Consider the following 25,915-nt stretch of genomic DNA (forward strand, 5'->3'; position numbering starts at 1 on the left):
CAGGGGCACCACCCCTCCCTCTCCTGCTTACTTGTCCCCGCCCTCCCCTTCTCCGGTCGTTCTGGGATTAGGAGAGAGCAGCGATGTCTCTTAAGAACCGTGGTATGGGTGAGGGGCGGGGCTTAGGCTATGCGCCAGCAGGGTACTGGGGCCCCTACTCCCGCCCCTCCCCTCAGCTCCAGCCGAACTCTAGCCCTAGCTTCCTTTGACCCCAGCCCCTTTATAATCTCCCTCGGGCCCCTACATAATCCGTCTTCCCCTCCTCCCCCATTGGAGCACCGCCCTGCCCGCGGGAAGGAAAAGAGTGGGGGAGGAGAATGTGAAACAAGACTTGAATCCTCTCAGCACCCGTAGCTCGGGACTGTGGGATGCCGGTCCCGAGTGTGGCGACTTTTCCGGGGCTGCCTTGGGCCTCGAGGCAGGCAGGGTCCCGTGAACTTCGCGCGCGCTGACCCTCCCGCGAGCCTGAGGGCGGAGCCGGAGTCACCGACGCCGCTGCAGCCGCCATGTGAGTGTCGCAGACACCCTCCCCGCCCTAAGCCTAGACCCCGAACAGCGCCCCCAAGTTTCGGGGCGGTATGCACCCCCCACCCACACTGCACTGGGGCCTGCGGCCGGCGCCGCTGGGTGGGATGGAGCACTCTAGGGGAGGGATGGGGTTGGGGAGAGGGGTCTCTGAAGTCCCAACTCTAGCCTTGGCTGGGCAGTGCACCCGGATAAGATGCTCTAGGCTCCGGGGCGAGGTTATGCGAGGATTCTCCTACTCCTTCTCCATCTCTAGGGCACCCCTCCGCATCGCCCCTTCCCTAACGATGCGTGTACGAATCTTTCGCACCCCATCCTGTTCCGAACGCGCCGAAGCACTGGGGCGTCCTGGATCTATGGGCTTTAAAGGGTTTGTTGCTGGCCTGCAGCTCTTCCCCTCCCCGAAAAGCTGCCCTCCCGACATAAAGCAATTACCCGCCTACTTATTGAGAACTTTCGTTGTGTTCCTCGGTCTGACTCGGGAGAAAAAAATACAAAAATTTTATAACTAATAGAATCGTTAGCGATCATTAGACATTTGGTCAGAACTGTTTTTCCCCTTTTGAGAAAATTAACTTGATATGGGAAAGTTACTAGCCCCCTACTCAAGTCCAGCTACATGTTGAAACTGTGTGATCCACATCCTAGCAAGTTTGCCTTCTGTACAGAAGGAAAAGTTGATTTTGAAGTCACATTTTTCCAATCATTCCATTGGTACATAAGGGAACCTAGCTATTTGCAAGTAACTTTTAACTATAATCCACCCCCTGCCGTCTACTCACATAAAACTTTTAACTAAAAATGCAATATTAATTTATGATATTAGAATAACTAATTGTATTGTATTAGTATAACTAGACAGTATAATTGAGTGCTGAATAATGTAGCTGATCAGGGTTCAATAGCAGAGACTTTGTGTGTAAAGTATGGATGATTTGACCTTTTTTCTTAATGCCAGTCTTAGCTTTGACTTTTTTCCTCTACTTTCTTTTCCAGGGCTGACTACTGGAAATCACAACCAAAGAAATTCTGTGATTATTGCAAATGCTGGATAGCAGACAATAGGCCTGTATGATGCTCTCCTACTTTTGATTCCAAAATATTGTAACTTGAATTGTGTTTTAAAAATACATTATTCCATATCAATTCTTATTGCAAAGCACTCTATTTTTATTTAGAACAAAATCACTCAAAAAGCCACTTCTTGAACTGAAATCAGTTCAGCAAATTAAGCACTTATCAGGTACTTCACCAGATGTGGGTATGCAATTTAGAGGACTAATAGGATAAATAGAATAAGTATATAAGTAGAAGTCACTTCCATGTATATAAAAGAGATCTGAACATATGTTCTAAATAGTTTGAAGAGATTGATGTTACCTTCAGCTTTGAAGGAATCTTGGAAGGCTGAAGGAGGAGATAGCATATGAACCAGCCTTGAATAAAGAGGCAACTGCAGTTTCATCTCATAATATGGAATGACTTTATTCAGGGTCTTGGGAATGGGCTGTTCAAATGCATAATCAAGATGAGATCCAGAATTACATTAGTACTACTTTCCCAGAAAGTAGAAAATGTTTAGAGAAGTACTGGACAATAAAACTCAGAGTAGATTGGAGTCAGATTATAGCAAGCTTTAAAAACCCCAAGATTGTTTCTTTAGTATTTTGTTATTTCCATTATAAAACTTTTCTGCTCTAATTTTTAAAATTAGCAATATTAAGGCTTGATTTATTGTTTTATTAAACTATATTTTTTGTAGATTGATACTCATTTCATATGTTTTTTGAAGTAGATTGTCAAGTGAGTAGTTTCATCAGTATTCATTTAGCACTCCCATTGCAGTAGTGCCATGTTGGGTTCTAAAATATATGAAATTAACCTTAAAATTTTAAAGAAATTTTTATAATTTCAGAGTAGCTGTTCCATGTATATGTGTATGTTTTTTGCTGTATGGAAGGTACAGCAGTTTTGCCATAGCTCTTTATCTACCATCAATAGATATTTAAATTTGAGGACTATCATTATAATTTCTCTGTGGTGCAATGTATCAACTGTCTAAAGACAATAGTAACAGTACTTCTTGTTTTAGATTAAGCTACTAAAACCCAATGAACAAAATATCACCTTTTCATTTTTTCCTGTCTTCATTCACATGTCACAGATTATTTTTTAGAGAGAAATGTAGCCTTAAACTAATTTTAGGATTAGTGATTTGTAAGTTTTGTTGTAACTTAGGTCTTTGAAAGATCTGTGTATGATGACTTTTTTTTAGACATTTTCTTTCACCAAGAAAATATTAGACAAATATACTCTGTATCTGTTTTTGGCTTTTTTAGGACTATGACTCTTAGTACTTTCTTTACCAGTGACCACAATAGTATTTGTTGTTCCTTTGCCAAGACTCACAATTAATAATACATTCCAAAACATACTGACAAAATGCATCTAATCAATTCTAGGAATAGTGCAAATTTTGTGAAACATACAGGAAACTATTTGCTTGTCCTTTTAATCAGTTGTTCCCCACCCCCTGGGTCCCTAAAAAAAAAAAAAAAAGATTTAAAAGTTAAAAGTATTGACAACCCTGCACCCACTTTTATGACTTTTTCAATTTTTGCTTTTTGTTACTGTGTTTAAGAGAATTGTTCCAAAGTTTACTAGTAAATTTCCCATAAGTCAGCTGCAGATAAATTTACAATTCTACTTGAAATATAGTAGTTAGCATGGAGGACTTTATGATGGTAAAAATAAATGTAACAAGCATTTAAAAAATTACACCATTTTTTAAAAAGAAAAATTATAGTGGTTACTTTTCTCTAAGAGGTTTTGAATAATGGAACTATTAAAAGTAACTTTTTAATGCTGTCTGGCAAATCAGCCTAAAATTAATTATATTTTAGTTCTATTTTGGGAAATAATATGTAAAAATTATCCTTCTCTTAAAGCTTTCCATTCAAAATCATCCTTCTCTAAGGTTAACTGTCTTACCCTTTTTTTTTTCTTGGAAAGGTGTCAGATTTCTTTTACTTGTCATGGCATTTTATCCCCAAATCAAGTTAATGATTTGAATATAGGAAACCAATCATAATAATTGGAAAGCTACCACTGTGTCTCAGTTCTCAGAGAAGCCATTTCATAAAAAATAAAGTAAGAGAAATAACAAGGCATGACTGCATAATACCTCTTGAACATGGCAATAAAATATTTTGTTGTAACTTATAATTACAATGAATGCAAGTTCTTTGGAGACAGGTACTGCTTTTGTTTTGTCTTTTTTTAAAATTTAGAATATTTTTCCATGTTACATGATTCATGGTTTTTCCTTACCCCCTCCCAGAGCTGACAAGCAATTTCACTGTGATCCATTTTGTTTTGATTAAGACAAACATGTACCAACAATTTTCTAGTGCAGAAAATTTGTCAATATCATTTTCTTCTAGGAGGTAGCCCATTCAGATAACAATATATATTTTATTATTATTTATGTTTTTAACTTACCTAGAACAAATCAGTTAGCTGGGCATGAGTGACTGCAAAATGAAACTAATGTAATAAAATAGTAAGGCAAATACTACATGCAGTAAATAAATGCTTTTCAAAGTAATCACCCAAAGTACGATTTACTTAATCTTTAATTGTAGATACAATTTTTCTAGAGAAATTGCTTTTTAATGACCTTTTAGCTTGTACTAGTTTTCATATACAGGCATATTCTGGTTTAAAGAAATCTTTTAGCTAATAAAACGTGATTATTTGCTTTAGAATAATATTCTTTTTAAAAATGAAAGGAATTCTTCATAACAGCAACTTTACCTAATCCATTAAGTGATGATGTCCTTATAGACTTAAAGATCTACCATAAACATCTGTTTTTTGGTGGTTTTTTTAAAGAAAAAGACCATTTTATAATTTTTATTTCTTTATTCTCAACTTTAACAATTAAACTTAAATCATGATTTATTATTTATTCCTCCCACAAAGGATTCCTTATGAATTTGGACAAGGCAAAAGGAGGATCTCTAGAAACTTTTTATTCAATGTTTTATTATATTTATATTACTTTTTATTCAACAAAAGTAATGATGTAATTAATAGATACCTATTTTTCTTTATCACAAGTCTAATATACATTTATTTCTTTTTAAACCCATACCTTTTGTTTTAGACTTGATACAAAATATCAGTTTCAAGGCAGAAGATGGGTAAGGGCTATGTACTTGGGGTTAAGTGACTTGACCAGAATCACACAACTGGGAAATGTCTGAGACCAGATTTAAACACAGGACCTCTTGTCTCCAGGTCTATGTTTCTACCACTAAGTCATCTAACTGCCCCAGCAATACATATTTTTAAGAATTCAAGTAAACTTTTATCTTAACTTAAACTTTTAGTCTTAAAAAGTATATAACTAAAAAAAAAGTGGTAATACTTGCTGACATTTTGTTAAGGGCCAATTTGCATAAAAGTTGTTCTTTATTTAGCTTTTTTCCTTCTAAGAAATTATTTACATTTCATGAGTTAGATTTTCTTCTGTCATAGATCCTACTGTTTCAGTTAGAAGTATGACTTATAATTTGTTTGTTTGCTTTTCCTTCTGCCTCCAATGTTTTTCAAGAGTGTTGAATTTCATGAGCGAGGAAAGAACCATAAGGAAAATGTGGCCAAAAGAATCAGTGAGGTAATTCACATTTTTCTTTGTACATATTTCATGTTAACTTTGGTCCTATTTCTTTGTTTTAACCTTTCCTTATCTTCTGTAGATTAAACAGAAAAGCCTAGAAAAGGCAAAAGAAGAAGAAAAAACATCAAAGGAGTTTGCAGCAATGGAGGCAGCTGCCCTTAAAGCATACCAAGAAGATTTGAAAAGGCTTGGAATCAGTTCAGGTAGAGAAACTGCCAACATGCTTTAAAAGTAACATCAGAGAGAATATTGAGTAAACTTTTATTGTTTCCATGGGTGAGGTTCCCTGATGGAGCTCATACTCTAAAGAGACATTATCACTGTTTTTATTGGCTGCCTTTCTTAAATGAGGCTATAGAACTTTGTACCCTTTCATTTTACCACATATTTTTTAAGCCTCACTTCAATCTAAACAGTAATATTTTTCTATACTAAATCTACCAGTGGTTAGGAACTTACATGTAAGCCATTTAAATTGCTTATTTGGCTTTGTTATTGAGGTAAAGAATATTTATTCATTAATAAACAACCTTCAGCTTCTATTTATAATTCACTTTAGCAATATAGTATTCTTTATGTTTTGACTAAGTTCTTTTGCAGTAGAGACCATGTAATTTTTTTTGTATTCCCACCAACACATAGCATAGTTTATTGCATATAGTAGGTATTTAACTAATGTTTATTAATTAATAGATGCTGATGGTATAGCTTAGTAAAGAGCATTAGAATTGGGTTTGGAGTTGGAGAATCTGTATTTTACTATTCATTAGATGTGACCTTAGGCTAAAACTTATCTTCTCTCATGTTATAAATGAATTTCTTCATCCATAAAATGAGGATTTGGGGCTAAATTGAGTGAAATTCAATAATGTCTTGAGCAAAGTACTGTACTGTGTGTTGGGGATATGGAACAATAATGAAATGGTCTGTCCTCAAGGACTTTACATTCTACTAGATGACCTTCAAATCCTTTGAGCTGATGAATATTGATTTATTTGGGGGTGAGGAAATACAATAAATAACTAGGAAGGCATTTATTTGGGAGTAAGAGAATGACTGTCATATGACTGGTATTATTTATATAGCATAGAATAACCTCCTTGGTTTTTTTTAGTCATTATTTAGAGTTTTCTCTATCCAGAAATTGATTCTCATACTGGATTATATCTTAGCTATTAGTATTTCATTTGAATAATCATATCCTCTATATTAATTTACTCTCTAAATCAAGTGAAAACTACATTTAGGGTAAAGTTCCCCAAGAGAGATTCTAGTCATTGTTTTGAGAATGCTCTAGTGGATGAGTCTTCTTTCTCCCATCTTTATAGAAGTTACAGAATCTAACACGCCACAAGTAACCAACACTGCCCCATCCATCTCAGTATCAAGTCAGAAGAAGGAAAAGAAAAAGAGAAAAAAAGACCTTTCTAACATAAATGCAGTAGGAGCTGCCAAATGGGTAGAAGGCATGTCTTCTGAGGGTTACCGTTACTATTATAATACCATCACAGGAGGTAAGTAGTTTGGGTGCAAATATAGTATAATATATCAATATGGAGAATTTGCAGGCTTTTGTTTTGGAGGAAGTTTTAGACTTTTATGATTGTTTTCAAAAAAAGGCCTGCTGGGATGCCTTATCATGACATAGAGGTATTTGACAGGGCTTTCTCAAAGTCTTTGACGATGGAACCCAAATTCTAGCAAGTCCTATCCACCTGGAAAGGTTTCAAGGGTGATCTGTCATTGGACTGTATGTCTTTGATCTAAGGACCTACCTAGTTCAATTTAAAGAGGCTTATCACCAGGATGGCAGCAATGACTTCACCTCAAAAGTGCTACTCACAAAAGAGCAGAAAGGATGTAGTCTCTACTCTGAAGAAAAAATTGTTAAATGATAAAATCATTTAGTCGTAAAGAAGTAATGTGTATATGTATTAGAAGATCATACCATTGAAAGGTAACGCATTTTCAGATTTTTCTAACCAACCCAAAATGTTAGTATATTTGAGCCTACTAGGTAAACAAAATAATTCCAGAAATGAAATCTCCCTTTAAACTGAGTGTCTGACTTAGAACCTTAATAATGAACCCAAAAAAACCTTTGGCTTAATTTTCTTTTATAAGCTTTATAATTATGAACACCTAGTCTAATAGCAAAATAAAAAGAATCTCATACCCATTTCTTCAAATTGCATGGTTTCTAAAGCGAGAGTTTATAGAATAGTTTTTCTGTCTGAAAATCATAAACAAAATCTTCTTTGTCTGTACCTAGCTTCACTTGTCGATGTTGGCATTTTGTGCTTTCAATTCTATTGCTACAAAGAATGGTATTTTCAGTTGATCTGTCCTTTGATTTTATTTGAGAGGCTTCATGCTACAGTAAAAAGTACGTCTTGAACTGAGGAGAGTGGAATCACACTGCTGACGATTTCTAGCTTTATGACCATGAGTAGGTCACACCTTATTCTCACTAAACTTCAGATTTTATTTTCATATGTAAAATGGGGGTGCTGATGCTACCGATAGTACTTGTCCCACATAGCTGTTGTAAAGCATCAGTGAAAGAATGCATATAAAACACCTTGCAAATCTTAAAGCACTATAGAAGTGTCATATTTCTAAGTTTCATATATAGTATCAGATAGATGGCTCCTTGGATCCTTGGGCAAATAGTGCATTTGTAGATATTATTTTATTTAATTCTCTGGTTTTTAAATACCAGAATCCTTTGTGTGCCCAGGGTTAAGTCAGTGTTTCACTATAACAGCAAGCCCTCAGGGTGGGTGTGAGTGGGTCTTTTTTAGCCCCGGAGAGTTAAGCAATGACAGGCCTGACTTCTTGTATATCTCAGTCTGAAACTGCTGCTTAGTCATAATTTATCTTAGGCTTTCTAGTTCTTTGTAGTAATATAGGAGAGGCTATAACTTTGGGCTGCAAATAAACCTAGTTTTCTTCCCACACTTCATTCTATTCTCTACTCTTTATCTTCATCACAACAAATATTTTGCTTCAAAATCGATGAAATTTTAATATCATGAAGACTTATTCTTTGCGTGACTAATCCGTATAATCATTACAATTGTTGCAGTAACTCCTTCATTCAAAAAGTGTGCTTTTTATCATACTTATTTGTATCTCTATGCAGCTGTGATGTATTATGCATGGTATATCAACTTGAATGTTGTATTCTTTCTTCTCCCCCCAAAATTGTCTGAATAAAACCTGGAAGCAGTATAATTGATAGTATTTTTCAACATAGACCTATATATTTTTTTCTCCTTTCAGAGACAGTTTAGTGGTGGGGCCTATACTCAGGAAGAACTTATAATTGAACTAATATGGTATGTTTGATAGTTGTGTTAAAGTAGTTGTTGATCTTCCTTCACGGTTAGATTATAAATCCCATAAGAAAAGAGATTTTCTTTTGTGATTTCCCACAGAATAGTGTGAACACATTAGACTTTTGTAATGGTGACTTTCATGGATTATAGGAATAAATCAAGAAGTCTAGAAATGTTTTTAAGCAGTAAAAAACTGTAACTAGAATATGTTTTTACTTTTAGAATCTCAGTGGGAAAAACCTGAAGGATTCCAAGGAAAATTCAGTAAGGTAATTGAACACAGTTCTATTTGGTACAATTATTAATCTGTTGACTGGGGAGAGAGTATTTGTAAATATTGCTTTGTATCACCAAATAACAATTTGTCTGCAGTTTTTGTCCTTTTTATTTTAAAAGAACAGTTACAAGAATTCCTTAGGTCAAGGGTCAGTAACCTGTGACATAGAGATAACTCTTCATCTGCTCATAAGCCAGTTTGGGCCCAAATGTCCACCTTATCTTTTCTTTGACTAAAGCTGCTATCTTCTTCATGAATTGGTGGCTGATGTGAACTGTCTCCCAAGAAATTTGGCCTATCAATTCCCTTTGCCCCATTCCTGCTTTTTCAGTGTTGAAGTTGCCAGTTCCAACCACTGAGTCTTAATACTTATATGCCAAGAGAATATGTCCCTTCACAGACCCTTTTTAAAAATTCTACTGATCCTTTTATAGAGATCAATAGATAGATCAGAGTGATTTTTGGTTTTGTTCGTAAAAATATATTAATTTTTAGCATATTTTATATGCTTGTTTTCATTAGAAAACAGCAATGCCTCTCTGGATAGAAGGCTTAAGTGAAGATGGTTACACCTATTATTATAATACAGAAACAGGTGGTAAGTAGAACCTACTATTATTTAAATTCTTTTCTCTGTGTAACAGAAAGGATTTGTTTACATGCTAGGAATTCTACATATGTTTGCTAAAGTTTAGGATATTTGATTCTTCAATTATTATTAAACAGCCATTAAAAAACAAATATTTTTAAACATACATTTGGACAAGCAAAAATAACATAAAACTCTCAATTTAAGTTATTTACATTTTTAATGTAACTTTTTAAAAATTAGTAATTGAATCATTTTATTTTTTCTCCCCTCTGTTTTTTTAAGAAAAGTAAAAACATTTTCTCCCCTCATGCTGTTATTTATATTACTATAGAAAGTATGTGTATTCTTTTGGTCTACTTCATATGAAGCATAAAAAATAAATAATGGAAGATTTATATTTTTCACTTGATATGACATGATATTCCATTTTTATCATGTGCTACAATTTGTGCGGCCATCTTGAAATCAAACACGAGTCATTTCCACCTTTTTGCTATAACAAACAATACTACTAGGAAAATGTGTGTGTGTGTGCACGCGCGCAAGTTTCAAACAAGCATATTCTTAGCTAATAATATTTGTACTGGGTCCAACCAATAGGTCAGAGGACAGATAGTTTTGTAGTTCTCATTATATAATACCATATTGCTTTCCTAAAAGATTGTATCAGTTTATAATAATGTATACTTTTTTCCTCAGCCCTTCTGGCATTGAGTTTTGGGCATTACCATTGTAATTGTCATAAGGAGGCATCTCAGATTTGTTTTAATTTATATTTCTCTGATAATTGTATTTTGCCTGCTTTTCTATGTAGTTATTGATAGTCTATGTTTCTTCTTAGAATTGCCTGTTCTTATTCTTTGACCATAAACTTAATGAATAGGTCCTGAAAATTTTATGTGAATTACAGAGCATGAATACTCAACTTTAAATCAAAAAATGTTACAGCAATGATTTACTCCTATATATTGTATGCTTGTGCCCCGTGTCTCTTATTTTCACCAGCTAACAAACTCAAACAGAATGGGAAAGGGGACCCTCATCTTTATTGCTTTTATACCAAAATGATTATAAAAATAAAACACTGGAGCTTGAAAACATTTGAAAGATTAGTCTAGTTCAGCTTCTTTAGTTTACATTTGAGAATCTTATGTGTTAAATATATTTTTAAAAATGTATTTGTTTGTTATATTAAAATTCCTAGGTAGCTCTTTCCCTCCCTTTCCCACATTAGGGAAGGCATCATTTGACCAAAAGAAAAAAATACATGTATATAAAAAACTATGTCATGCATATTTGTATTTATCACTTCTTTCTCTGGAGGTGAACATTCACAGTCATTCTTTAAACAATATTTCTTTTGCTGTACATATTTTCTTGGTTCTGTTTGTTTCACACTTTATAATTTAAATGGTCTTTCCATTTTTTTAAAGTAATTGCTTGTCCCTTATTGAAGTTCTTGCTGAAGTCAACTTCTATAATTTATAGAATGATTATTTTTCAGATGAAAACTATAATTCATGTATCCTTTGCATGAATATTTTTAGAACATTAAGAAAGCAATTAAGGAATATGAATTATAGTATGTGTATATTAATATTAAGTTTTTGGTTATATTTCTTTCTTCCTTTTTATCAGAGTAGGTCTCCCAGTGAGTAACTCCTTCTGCCAATATAGATAAGCACCTAATCTGCATTGTATAGACTTGAACTCAAGTCTCCCCAACTCAAGACAAAAGCGTAGTGTGGAATGATTTTGAATTGTTTCTGATATATAATTATTTTTTGGAAAACCTCAGACATAACTTGGAAAAATCAACAGTATTTCTCTTTTTTCAAAACAATGTTATTTTCATAAAAATGATTTAGCAATTAACTAAAGTTATAGAATAATGCTTTGGCTTTTTCTGAATTAGTTCTGATAGAATCATTCTAATTCTATTACCCAAATAATATAACTTAATTGTTTTATTATTCCTTATGTTTTCAGTGAACACTATGAACTTTTTTTTCTTTTAAGGGAATGGAACATGTCATTTTATAGACTCATAAGGTAGTAAGAGAGGCAACATGACACAGTAAATAAAAGACTGTTCTTGGAATCAAGAAGACCATAGTTCAAATCCTGCCTTTCACACATATTAATTCTGTGACCATGGGCAAGTCATTATTTAATCCGTCTTAATGTCAAAGAACAAGGGATTGGTCTGCAAATTATGGCCTGAGGGCCAGAATTGGCCCAGAGATCATAATTTGCTGACTCCTACCCTAAAAAAATTCTCTTATAAGTTGCAGAAAAGTTACATTAGTAAAAGGGAGTTTTCTTATGCAAGAATTCCTAGACCAAAGAAATCATAGTTCCAATCAGTACAGAGTTGAAAGGACATCTATGGTCAACTAGTCCAAACCCTACCTAAAACATGAATGAAATGATTTCTAATCTCCCTTCCAGCTCTTAACTATATGGTCTTGTCAGCCACTGAAAAAGACCTCCAGTTTCAGAGGAGTCATTATCTCTCCAAACATTCCTTTTATTTGTTTTGGTAGCTATGATTGTTAGGAATTTTTTGAAGACAGTAAGCATATCTTCTGTCCTACCCTGCTCTGCCCCTAGCTATTAAAGTCTTCCCTAGAAAAGGCATCTCCAGTTGCCCAGTTCTTTCCACTGGCATATACCATGATTTCCCTCATGTTGCTCTTCCCTGGACACACTCCAGTCCCTGTCAATGCCCTGCCTTAAAGACCCCACATTTGGGTCCATTGTACCTAAATCTGAACACATCATGCCATATGTGGTTTAGCTTTAGTAAGAATAATTCTTGCCTCCATTAACGCAGCCTAAGTCTGCCCTGAATGACTTTCTTTTGGCTGCCATGTCACATGGTCTCATTGAGGTTGCAGTTCACTAAAATCATCAGATATGTTTTATTAAAACAATTTATTTTATTCCAATGACAAATTTGCATGTAAGTTTTATGATTCATGTTGTCTCCCTCCCTTCTCCCCTCCTGGAGTTGACAAGTAATTCTACCTTCAGATAGGTTTTACATGACCTACTGTCTATAAATGTTTCCTCAACTCCTTTTTGTAGTTTCTTAAAACCAAAAGTAGAGTTTCCCACTTAACCCATTTTTCTAGCTTGTTGAAACCTTTAGAATCCAGATTCTGACATTGACAATGGTTTCCTTCTAGCTTAATGTCAAATGCAAAATCAAAACCTAACCATATATATGTATGTGCATGTATGTACACGTATGTGCGTGTATATATGTCAGTGTCAATGATAATGTCATTCAACAAAATAGAGCCAAAAGAGACTTTTTCCAGTAGAAACTTAAATCAACAATATTTTGGGGGCTATTTATCCAATTATTCTAAATTCCTCTGTTAGTACTATTGGTTATCCATTCTGCATCTCTCAGTCTCTCATAATATCCTTTACATATACCAACAAGAATGCTTATTATGTGCCAGCTGTGGTTAAGAAAATAAAAACAGTTATTCTTCTCTCAAGGAGCTTCCATTCTATTAGGGGGAAACACCACATATGCATTTTAGGTGTGTACAAAATATAGGAGATAATCTAGAGGCACTTGCAGCCAGGGAGATCAGGAAAGACAATCAGAAATGACTGTTTAAATATACCACAGGGCAACTTAGATGGCACAGTGGATAGAGTGCCAAGCCTGGAGCTAAGAAGACTCATTTTTCTGAGTTCAAATCTGGACTCATATGCTTTTTAAAAAACCTTTCCCTTCTGTCTTAGAATCAGTCATAAATCCAGATTTGAGCACAGCCCTTTGGACTCTAGGCCTGGCTCTCTAGCCACTGAGCCACATAGTTGCTCCTCTGCTTCACATACTTAATAGCCGTATGACTCAGGGCAAGTCACTTAACCTTGTTTGTTTCAGTTTCCTCATCTGTAAAATGAGCTGGAGAAACTACTACAGCATCTTTGCCAAGAAAACCCTTAATGGGAGCACAAAAAGTCAGACAGGACTGAACAACAATAAAATTAAAATACTCCAGGGAAGAGATGATGAGGGCCTGAACTAGGATGGCCACTGCTGTATGAGTAGAAAGGGGACTTAATACTTACCAGAAGTGAATTGACAGGATTTGGCAATGAATTGGATTTGTAGACAAGATGTTGTCCAGATGTCTTTCTACCTTCCAGGTGTATTATGACCACTGTGTTTACCTGATCTACCTAATTTAGATATAGAAATCTGTTATTTAGATAAAGAAATCTCACAGTTTTGACTTCTGAATGAATTTATGTTCACTCATAATTACCACTTATCTTATAAGTGCTTCCTGTGTAAATGGAATTAACTCTAGCCATTCATAGCTAAACTCTTACTTAACCTAGGCATAGAAATGATGTAATTCCTCACCTTCCTTAGTGGGGAGGGGAGACGAGTTACCCACATGTGACAATAAGTAACAAATCAAGAACAAGGGACTGCCCTTTGGGCAGTCCAAATCAGTGCAGAGACTGCCATTTGTCCACTTGAATTAGAGGTGGACCCATGGGAAGCGACGAAAGACACTTTCTCTTTAAGTAAGTTAGTTACTTCCTATGGAGGCAGTTCCTGCTCTGAACTTGGTGCTGACAGACCACAGGCTGCTTCTACTCTGTATTGTCACGTGGGTAAGTTAGGCTGACTTCCTTGGCCTACCTAGGCCGCTTCTAAACTCTGCTTTAAGTAGGCACCAGCCTATCTGGTTGTTAGGCCTTGAGGCTTGCAGCTTCATTTATTTAGCCTTTTAACCTTCTCTCTAGTCCAGGCATTCGCAGGCCTGAACTAGCCTCTCCCTTTCTCTTTATTCCTATACTTTTACCTTCCTAGTTGTAAATAAACTTGCCCCAACCCGATGCTGGCTTAGGTCTGATTTAATTACAGAATCAATCTGAACTGTTGATTCCTGGCGGCCACGTTTTAAATATATATCTATAAAATACATAAATTTCCCTCTTACATTCCAAAATGAAAAATCAGCAGCCATCTAGTCCAAATCATACCCAAAAGGAATTCCCAATATAGCATATGCACCACAAGGTCATCTAGCCTCTGCTTAAAGACTTCCAAGGAGAGAGAACCCTAGTATATCAAACCATGTATTTTTGGAAACTAAAATCATTAAGAGTTTTTTTCTTGACATCAAACCTAAATTTGCTTCTTTGCAGTTTCCAGCTCTTGTTCCTGTTGCAGCTCTCTGAGGCAGAACAGAACAAGTATAATCCCTCCTCCATGTGACAGCCCTTCAGATACTTGAAGCAACTATCATAGCTCTTCCCATCTCCTCCTCTTTAGTTAAATATGTCCAGTTAGTTTGATTATTTGTTCTAATACTTTAGCAACAATTAACGTCAAACTAACATGATTATGGTTTGCAGAACTGACCTTAATTCCCCTTTAAAAATAATTACTTTGCTTGGCTCCAGCTCAGCAGTCATATTGTCAAATTCTGCTAGTCCCTTGGGATGTTTTTCAAATTCAGGTTACTCGAACTCCTTGAGTTCAGCTTAGGACCTCATTTATCTCTCACTTAGCTTAACATTTAGTTCCTTCTTTAATTCTAGATTTCATTCTCTATAGTCTCATTCCCCTTAATAGAGAAGACCAAAGTAAAAAAGGAATTGAATAATTTTATTTTCTCTATCTTTTGCTATAGACCTCATTGCCAAATTGCAGGCCTATTATGCTTTCTTTGATTCCCTTGAACTCAGCATAACTTTAAAAAGTCCTTTCTGTTATTGATACTTTGTTTTTTTACCAGCCTCAACTTGTTCTGGAAGGGTTTAGCTTTCCTAATATTAGTATTTAATAGGATGGCATCTCCTTTTCATATTTGAGGGACAGCTGGGAGGTCCTATATTCAAATCTGGCCTCAGACACTTTCCAGCTGTATGGCCCTGGGTAAGTCATTTGACCCCCATTGCTTACCACTCTTCTGCCTTGGAATCGATACACAGTATTGATTCTAAGACAAGATAAGGTTTTTTAAAAAACCTTTTCATATTCATCCTTCATATCCTCTCTTTTCCCTCTTTAAAACATGACTTTAAAAAATCTTCTCTCTCTAGAGAGTTCTTGCTTAGTCATTTTCAATCATGTCTAACTTTGTGACCCCATTTGGGGTTTTCTTGGCAAATATAATGTAGTTGTTTGCCATTTCCTTCTCTAGTTTATTTTACAGTTGAGGAAACTGAGACAAATAGGATTAAGTCCTGTGCTCAGGATCACATAACTAATAAGTAGCTGAGGTCAGATTTGAACTCGGGAAGATGTCTTCTGACTCTCCAATGTACCATATACCTGCTCCAGAACTCTTGCTACACAACATACTGAATTTTTGTTTGTTTTTTAATTACCCTCCTTTTTTCGTTGTAACGGTTTAAGTTTGCATCAGATTGTCTTTGAGAGTCTTATGCCCCCATTGAAGTGTCTTAACTTTTAGAATGTCAAATTATATAATTGTATATAAAATTTTCAAATTAATATTATTCATTATCATTATTGTTCATTTATAACAATTTTCTATCATCTAAATAACATGGAAATTTTAAGGCTTTCTTTAGCAGAAAAGTCTTTATTAATTCATTTGTGGCATAAAGGAGCAAAAATTATGTATAAAATTGTTTCTAACATCATCTATGCATAAAATATGCTCCATTCTGACAAATCAGAAGATAAGCAAGAGGTGGGAAAATTGTCAATTAGAAATGTGTGCTAAATGTCAGAAAGACCACTAGGTGTCAGTGTAGATCAATTAAAATTAAAACATTTCACACTATAAATGGCAAAAGGTAAAACTTAACACTTTTTTTTTTTAATGTGAGAGATAAAGGACTTTTTTTAACCCTTACTTTCTGTCTTAGAGTTAACAGTGTTTTGGTTCCAAGGCAGAAGAGCAATATGGGCTACAACTAAGAATTGTCCAAGGCTATATTTGAACTCAAGACCTCTTTCCTGTCTCTACCCCTGGCTCTCAATTTCACTGAGCAACCTAGCTATCCACTAGGACAAGTTAATATTTTTCTTATTCTCTCAATTTTTTTAGGTAAACCAATGTGTTTAGCAACATTGCATTTCTCATGTCAGTGCCAGAATTGAGGCTCCAAATTCCACTACTCAGCCAATTGAACTGTTGCTCTGAATGAAATTACTTACTAAGCTCATTTGACAGGTTCTATATTTCAAATATACATTTCAATTTTGGATACCTAACTTGAATCTTTCAGGAAAAATAACATACCTCTTAGACAGTTTATTAAATTAATCTGTATGCACTGTAAAAATAAACATTCTTCTTTGTTTTCTTCAAAAAAGAATTAGTTTTCTCTAATGTCATAACTGCATGTCTTTTTTTTTTCTTTTCAATAAAGTTTCCAAACTCAGAGCAGAAGAATGTGCTAGACGTAGAATGCCTGGATTTCAGTGAAACATTTCCCAGGATCTTTTTTGTCTATCTGGATTCCATTATTTTGATGAATCTATGATCTCATTGATACATATTATAGCCCAGTCATATGATAAATTCTGGAAATTTTAGTTAACTTCAATGTGATATAAGTACATATGATGTAGAAACCAAATAATATGGCATAGAAACAAAAAAAAACCATATAATTTGGGCTGTACTAATTGAGGCATGGTGTTCAAAACAAGGGAAATGACAGTCCTGGTGTAGTCAGACCTAGTCTGACTCTTCAGTTCCTGGCCTTGCATTTCAAGAATTGTAGACCATGAACATTTATGACAACTTTTTGGACTCAAATGATACTCTGGGAGTTACTTTTGGAGAAAATTTGTGATTTCAATAATGCTAGTGTCATTAGTATGAAACCTAATGGTTGAATAGGTCAACAGTGTGTATCAATTAAACATAACATGACACTATAATTAAGAATGAAATATAAGGAAAATAAAGAACTACTGAAAGATTTAATAGTGAAATAATGTAATATTAAGAAAAACTTGAATGTCAATATGTACATTGATTATAAATATATAAGAAGAAAACAAGATGAATGGACAAAGACAATGGAAGGGAACACAAAAGGAAGGAGTTAGTTTATGCATTTTTATAAATAGTTTTAAGTTTAAATAGTTATACATTTTCATGTTAAGTTAATTTTTTGAAATACTATATCAAAATGTATTGGAACAGAATCCAAATGGGAGAAGCCTGAGGATTTTGTTTCACAAGTTGGAGATCCCCTTTCTAGTAATAGTAGCGAAGCACTTGGTACCCCAGCGGAAACAAAGTCATCTGATTCAGATAGTGATTCCAGTGAAATACAAGAAACAGAAGAGCAGGAAGAGGAAAAATCAGAGACCTCTACAGAAGTACAAAAGCCAAAAATAAAGTTTAGGGTAAGTCCTTGTCCTCAGTTTTCTCAAACATATTAAAAAACTTATTAAGGCTCAGAAAGCTACTTCGACCTCATGAGAGAAGAAAAAATGACTTGTATAAATCCATATTAAGACATTGATAGAATAGAATATACAGTAGGAGCTCATTTTATGTGATCAGTATGTTCCAATACCCATTGCATAAAGTGAAAATCACACATAATGGTGAATTCCATTATTTAATAAGTATTTCTTATTTATAAACATACCTAGGTACTTGATGACTTAAGTTTATTAGAGCTACCAACATCACTACTTATGTACTTTGGGCTATTAATAACTAAATAGTGTTTATAAAACAAAGAAATATGACGCTGTTGCAGACCTGACTTGTTACAAGTGAGAATGCTGGACAAAGATTGATGTGGGAATTAATGTTTGGTGTAAAACAATCTAATGATTCACATTAATGCATCTCAGAGTGAGAATTAGCATGATTGAGCAAACTGCTATGAGACTGTATGCTACTTGTGAAAATGGCATGGATTTAGCACATAATTAAAATTTTTTATTCTATATATTTTTCTACCTTAATTTTTTGATTGCCAATTGTGTATATTTGAATTCGTGTATTGAGTTCATGTAAAACAAGGTCCTGCTATATATCGTGTCCAGACTTCAGTTAAATGCTCTCTGTACTAGACAGCAGTAGTAGAGACAATTTTTACAAAATAATTTATGTAGCTCACTATTAATAATTGCAGAATTTTATTCCTTCTACTTACTTACTGAAATACTCCCTTTACCAGCACAGATGACAACCTATCCATGCCTTCTCATCCTGAATAATTTTTATTCATGACCTTCCTGGAGTCTCCCATAGATTATTCTTTGCCTTCCCATTCCTCCGAACTCTAGATAGAGGTCTTTCTCTGAGTCTTTTAATATTTGACGTACTACTGCAACACTTGGGTTGCCTGCTTCTTATCTTTTATTTATAACTACAAATGACCTCTCTCTTTTTCTGATTATACATATGTATGATATTTTGTATTTATGAAATGATGTTCAGTAGAATTACTGAGCAGATTTGACAACAAAAGTGAAAATTGTTCTGAGTTTTCTGTTCAGTCAAATTTCTGATATTTGGCATTCTTGCTGATAAACAATTTCCTTTTCTATTTATAAGAGCCTAGAAAGCTTTAAGAATAGGGATTTGCCTCATGTGTACTTTTCTATATTCAATATATTCCAACACATCAACAAAACTACATATTCATTTTTCCATCCTGAACCCAGCTATTGATTTTTTTTCAGGTGGTCTTTTGCCTTGTGAAAGGACCCAAATTAGTGGATATGGGCATAATGTAAATATGAGCAAGTCATGGGTACACAGAAATGTTTGTTATCAAAATCAGTGTTCAGTTTTTAGTAAATTACCCTTTTCACCAATTATTTGTATATTTTAAAGGTATTACTGTTCAGCTAAGACAGTTATAATGGAAATTCATTTACTTTTGAGAAAATTGAACTGTAAAAGTTGAAAAGAGAAATCCTAGCACAGGAAGAATAACCATATTAAGAAATCTTTGAAAGTAAAATAGACAGAAACAGAACTGCAATTATGACCCCTGACCCTCTTTGTTAGGGTGACAGGGAAAAGAGTATTCAGAAAATTCTGGTCTTCAAATTAAGAGAGCAAGCATTCAGATGTTCCAGGTCCAGGATTTGTTTCTGGAGCTCAACCAGATAAAACTTAATATTCCCTTGGAAGTGACCCAAATGGGCAGGTTAGACTAGAAAGAGAGTTGGATTTAGAAGACCATAGTTTGAATACGAGCTCTCTTACTTTAAAGCTGTGTAATCACAGACACAATTCACTTAGGTTCTCTAAGCCCTAGCTCTTCATCTACAGAATAAGGATACTTGCATATAATTCCATTATGGAGTTCTTGTAAGGAAAGCTTTTTGTAAACCTTAAAACATTTCATAAATGAGTTATTTGTTAAGCAGCATTAAGTTAGAATCTGTGATCAAGCTGGGAATCTGTAATTTGCTCTGCCTCTAAACTAAAAGTTCAGTGGAGTGGATCTTATACTCTAAATAACTGAGACTCCTATGATTTAGTTCAGAGATAGCAAATATATATGGCTCACAGCACTCTCAATTGTAATCCAAGTCAGATTAAAATATAACTGGGAAGTATTTAACAAAATAAGTACAAAATACAATAAAATGTAGATATGTGGTTTTCTAAGTCAAAATGCAACCCACAGGGATCTTTGTGTATGGGTTAAGGACCTCCATAAGAGGACTAAGGAAGGAGACAGGCCATGACATCTTGATTCCTTGTCTCTGTGGCAACATAGTGAATCAGAAGTGAATTCACAGAGCCTTCTGTTTAAGAGGGTACCTTTGAGTAGTGGTGTCAAAGAAAAGTGGGGGAACACTAAAGTGTGCCTAAAGATATCTTTGAGTTTATAGGCCATGTAGACCACAAGCCATATATTTGACTTCTCTGCCTTACTTTGGGGTGATTTTTAACCACTCTAACTAATAGAACTTGGAGCTCCCAGATACTTAGACGAGGTACGAGCTTTCCAATCTATACTTCTCAAGTCCCTTGAGAACAAGATTCACAATGAGCCCTCAGGTATTGATAGGTATTGATATATTGAAAAACACTCTTTATGCTTCCTCTGCCTATCTTGAAGGTAGAGGCTCATGATTTTCTGAATAGGAAAATTTCCTGTGTCTTCCATACACTTATTACTTAGAATATACATTCTTTAATATCTAGCATTGTTGAGTCCAGTGTATAACTTCTCTTAAATTTTGCTGCCAAAGGAAATTTAAGCCTAGAGGTTTACTGCTCTTGTCATAATGGTACATTATATCCTTGAGGTCCAGGATATAACTGAGATTTTCCTAATGCAAAAAAACGTAAGGCCTCTCGGTTCCCTCAGTATTCATGATAAGGGCAGATTTGTCCATAAATTGTAACTGTGGCACTGACAGTTCCAGTTTCCTAGAAGGTCAGAAACTTATATACTTCCACAGAAACTTAGGATAGCATTCCTCCTATGAAGTGAACACAATTCCCCCCAAAAACAGCACTAAACTATGAATCCTAGCAAAAAATAAATATTTTGGCTCATTTTGTAGGGAACACCAACCTGTCCCTAATATTTCAGAAAATTTTAGTACTAGAACCTTCATTTTACAGATGAGGAAACTAAGGTCCAGGGAATTGAAGTAATCCCTCTCCCAGAGTCATGTAAATCACAATATTTTAGAGTTGGAAGAAACATCATTGGCCATCAAGTCACAGCCATTCCTATAAAAGAATCTCTACTGTGATATCTCTAAATAGTTCTCCAACCCCTATATGAAGTAATTATATAAGTAAAAGTATTAGAACATTTTTACAGCTTGTTTTAATATAGTATTCAATCATCTTTTCTCCTTCAGAAAAGAACTAAAAATGATAATACTGAAGAAACTGAACCTGAATCAAAGAAGGAAAAAAATGATGAAGATCAGGAACAAGACTCATCAGGTTTAGTAGAAGAAAAACCCAAATCTCCTAAGAAGCCAAACCCTTATGGGGAATGGAAAGAAATTAAGGAAGAAGATAATCACTAGTAAGTAAATTTATTTATACACAGTTAATATGAGAAGTTAGCATCCTAATACTTTTGTTCTCTTGACCACATTATATTTCTGCATTATAAGCCCTATCTGAGATGCAGACTCATCTATCTACATGTTTTACAAATGATGAAAAATGTAGGACAAAAGGAAACTTTTTTGTACTTATCTCAAGGCCTAGAAATACAATTCCATGTTTGCAAACCAGTATTCAAACAATTGTATAGCCTTATCATTTGAGCAAGGACTGGGTGGTGCAGTCTTTTTGGTTCCTATTTGTGAATTACTTAAACAAATGTCTCTTCACATTTGCCCTGTTTTTTGAAATTGCCTTTTTTTCTTTGCAACTATAGTTCTCAACTCTCCTGCTTTTCCATCTTCCTTTCTGGCTGTTTCTTGTCTGTCTCTTCTTACCACCTTGAAATCTGGCATCAATCAGGGTAGCCCTGGCCACTCTCCAAAGGTCTAGATGTGCATTTCTACTTGTCTTTCTGGTCTTCCTGCTTAGATAAGGTCTGGCCCTCCCCAACTCCCCCCCCCCCCCCCCCTGCCCTCTTCCAATTCCAAATCTGACTTCGTTATCTTCTTAAAATCTGCCCATTCTTAATTCTATTAATGACAATCCCCAGGACCAACATTTGAAGCATTAATGTCATTATCATCTCCTCCCTATACCCACACTCCTTTCTAGTCAGTTACCAAGCCCTATCAGTTCTTTCTGAGAAGTAGCGCTCCCCAAAATAAGCAGAACTGGGAAAACACTGTACACAATAACAGCAATATTGTGAGATGATTATCTCGAAAACTTGGCTACTCTCAGCAATGTAATGATCTGGAACAATCCTGAAAGACTTATGACAGGGAATGCTCTCTACCTCCAGAGAAGGAACTGTTGGAGTCATCTTTCACATCAGTGTATTTATGGTCTTATTTTGGGGTTTAGGTTATGTATGAGTTTGCTCTTACAACAATGAACAATATGGAGGTGTGTTTTGCATGACAAAAATAAAATTAAAAAAACAAAAACAAATAGCTCTTCCCTATCAGTCATACTGCTCCCATTCTAGTTCAGACCTTTCTTATTTTTAGATGGGACTATGGAAGTAGCTGCTCAGTTTACTCAGTTTTCATTTTCTTTCTCTCCCTCACCCCCAAATCCTAATCATAGCTGCCAAATTAATCTTCCCAGTACATAGTTCTCATAATGTTGTCTCAAGGATCAAAAACTTGAAATACTTTGTTACTGAAATTTATTCAGTTGACAAAGCCTCTAGCTTGGCATTCAAAATGTCCTCCAGTCTGGCACTGCTATATTATTACTAGCCTTTTCTCACATTATTCTTACCAAAGCAGCTTCCCTTCCTGTATTATATCATTCTCTACCCTCACCTATGCTTTTTACTTGATCTTACCATCTCACGTGACCCCAATGTCATGAAGTCATCTTTGATCTCAGTAAGAAATTATATTTCTCATTTGAACTCATAGCATTTTGTCTGTACTTAATCACTTTATCATATTCTGATTTTTAAAAATTATTTTATATGAATATCTTATTACTCCAACTACATTATAAACATTAAGAATAAGACTCATGTTTACCTTTGTACACAACCTACTGCCTAATTTACTGCATTATAAACATAGTAAATCATTAATGAATTTGTTTTTGATTGATACTAAATACATAGTGGAGATAGAGATACTCAATAATACTATAAAGACTATGGTATAGTAGAAAATAGTCCTGGCTTCAGCATTTTTAAGCTACATGACCATAACTTTACCTCTCTCTAAGCTTGAGTTTCTACATCTATAAAATAGATAGTAAATCTTAAACTATCTCCCTTACACAATTGTGAGAAAAGGGCTTTTTAAAACATCATATAAATGTGTTATTTTTTCGCATTCTCATAACTAATGCAGTTCAAATAGAAATAATCATAATCCCTAATAACAGGCTATCTTCAATATTCAGACTGGTGCATCAGCAGATAAAATTATAGATTTTTTGCAAACGAATTAAAATATAGAAGTATAAAGTCATTTTCTCTAGATTCCCTGAAAGCATTTTTATAGGACAGCTCCCAACTTTGGAACAAAAGAGATGATAAATAATCTTATTTCCATATGGTTTAAACTTCTTCCAGTAGTTTACTATATTTTGAGAGATTTTCCATTCTTAATAGTTTGGAAGTTATAAGCATCCCTTTGGAGTATAAAAATACTGTTCTTAAATTTTTATAGTTAGCTGTTTTATCTGAGCAATCGTAGGCAGTAATTTTGTCTTTGGTGAGGCTCCATTTTCATTACAGCTTGTTAAATTCTTGAGAATATTTTGTGATTTTTATTTGTAGTGTGGAATTTGTTGCTTGTTTACAAAATGTATATTGAGCTTCTGGTTTATAATTCTAGAATCCTGTTCTTGATATTTAGTTGTGGTAAATTGTTGTCCAGCCTCCTTAAGGATAACCTTTCAGTAATCTCTAATAATAATGACCCAATTTTGCTGTAATAAAATCTTTCATTTCTGTAAACAAATGCTCATTACTCAGTCATTTGTTTTCTTCTTTTTGACATTTTCTTGGTTGAGTTCTTGTGGTTATTGACTATGGGGAGGGCCTTTTGGATCCATTCTTAGATCTGTTTCATAGACTTCATTTAGAGGTAAACCAACATTGGTTACATTTGATAACTGTAGTGCCATGCACCTTAACCTTTTTCTCATGAATTCAGGGAGTATCCATCAGTTCTCTTTCACCTTTTTGATGAGAAGGCATTATTCTTTCTATAGCCGCCTTAGGATAATGGTCCCTGAGTTTTTGCTTAAATACTTTTTAAAATTTCTGGCCAATTTTCCATTTGGAACATAAAATCCATTCCGTAAGTATATATTAAGATTGGTATTGCTGTCATTATTATGATTATGGAAATAAATAATTTCTCCATATCTGTCCACTTGATATGACTATATTACCTTAAATTAACTGGTATAATCAACCTGTGCTGTAAAAAGGTCTATACAAACTTTTTAACTATGTTATAATACTGTACATAAGTGTTTTCTGGGACTGTTTTTGAAGATATATGTTATTTGAAAAGTTTCTACCTTACTTTGATTGTCATATAATACTTTTTGTTTTACTTTTTATTCTAGTGAGAAGGTGGATTTGGAACTTCCGAATACAGAGAATGAGTACATAGGAGCTCCAGTTGCTGACATGAGTGGAGACCCAAAAGTGACATTTAAAGAAAAAACAGTCACTTCTCTTGGAGATGTGGCAGAAGGAGTAGCCTCAGTCTTCAAAAAGAGAAGATTTGATAATGGAAAATCTAGAAATTTAAGGCAAAGAGGAGGTGATCAATAATTGTAATTTTATAATAAAAAGCAGTGTCTGACCTCTTTTGGACCTTTTTGGACAGGAAGAGCCTCTAACTCTGTAAACTATTTTTTGTTCGCTTTTAATGATTTAGATACTAAGAATGTAGACTTATTCTTAACTGTACTAGAATGTGAATTGTAATAAATATTTTTTATTTTTATGTGAATCCTATTTTTGTTCTTAAAATGGGAGTCCACTATGTTGCATTGTTTATGCAGTGTGTTTATTGTCTTAAATTTCTTAATTATGTCATCATAATTGAAGATGCTATGTATCTGTTATTTATAATATGTGAAAAGCAAATCAGCTACTCCGTCCTCATATAAATGAGCATACCTATTATTTTGTCTGAAAATACTTCCTTGCACACTGATAATTGACTGTTAACTAAGTAATAGTAAGAATTCTACAATGTAAGAGCTTCAGGTCCTAGGGGAAATTATTCTGAATATCCTATCAGCAGGCTGATATGGAATAGTTATATTACTGGACTTAACTGAATATAAGTGCTAAGAGCTAAGTTTCTTTGGTTCCCAGGTGCTTCAGAAGTGCTTAGTTAGTGTGGATTGAATCTGTAGGTCAAAAGATTAAATGAAAAATCTTTCACAATCATTCCTTTCTTGGTGTCAGATGATGTTCTAATGAAAATTTTGAATACCGATCTTGTATGTACCAGAATATGTCAAAATAGGAGACTCTAGAAAGGGTACTTCTTTCAGACTTTAACCTCTATACAGGGTATCCCAAAGGTCTGAGTGCAGTTTTAGTTTCAGTAGCTTAATGTTAATAGCTACCAAAGCTCTAAAATACATTAAGATTTTGGGGACAACCTATGTTTTCATACAGTGATTTTGAATAAAGACACTATTAGAAGGTAACCATTGGCTTTCAGGAAAAGTGCTCAGTATTGGCATAGGCCAATGGGGAACTTCCTTTTTTTCTAGTTAATTTTTGTAACTAGTGGGATTTTCCCATTTAATATTTTGTAGAAAAGGTCCTTTTTACCCCCTAAGAAACCCGTTAAAGTTATATTTTTAATGAATTCCACAGTATTTAATTTCCTGTAATGAATTTTTTCCTTCAGATTGACAGTATATATG

At 34.5% G+C, this 25,915-nt stretch overlaps 1 protein-coding gene across 1 annotated transcript; it reads left to right on the forward strand.

Annotated features, from left to right (window-relative positions):
• The first annotated feature begins 68 nt into the window (after positions 1 to 68).
• WBP4 (WW domain binding protein 4) lies at positions 69 to 24,981 on the forward strand. The gene is made up of 10 exons (XM_044670610.1): positions 69 to 508; positions 1,522 to 1,594; positions 5,144 to 5,206; positions 5,289 to 5,412; positions 6,538 to 6,723; positions 8,773 to 8,819; positions 9,350 to 9,425; positions 17,597 to 17,802; positions 21,253 to 21,425; positions 24,590 to 24,981. Coding segments are annotated over exons 1-10 (1,161 nt in total). The 5' UTR covers positions 69 to 506; the 3' UTR covers positions 24,801 to 24,981.
• The last annotated feature ends 934 nt before the right edge of the window (positions 24,982 to 25,915 follow it).

The sequence above is a fragment of the Gracilinanus agilis genome, chromosome 3, assembly GCF_016433145.1.
Source record: "Gracilinanus agilis isolate LMUSP501 chromosome 3, AgileGrace, whole genome shotgun sequence".
NCBI lineage: Eukaryota > Metazoa > Chordata > Mammalia > Didelphimorphia > Didelphidae > Gracilinanus > Gracilinanus agilis.

Excerpts from the sequence above, each read along its gene's own strand:
- WBP4 (XM_044670610.1), top strand. Across the intron at positions 17,803-21,252 it reads AGCCAAAAATAAAGTTTAGG|AAAAGAACTAAAAATGATAA; the intron begins GTAAGTCCTTGT and ends TTTCTCCTTCAG. Across the intron at positions 21,426-24,589 it reads AAGGAAGAAGATAATCACTA|TGAGAAGGTGGATTTGGAAC; the intron begins GTAAGTAAATTT and ends TTTTTATTCTAG.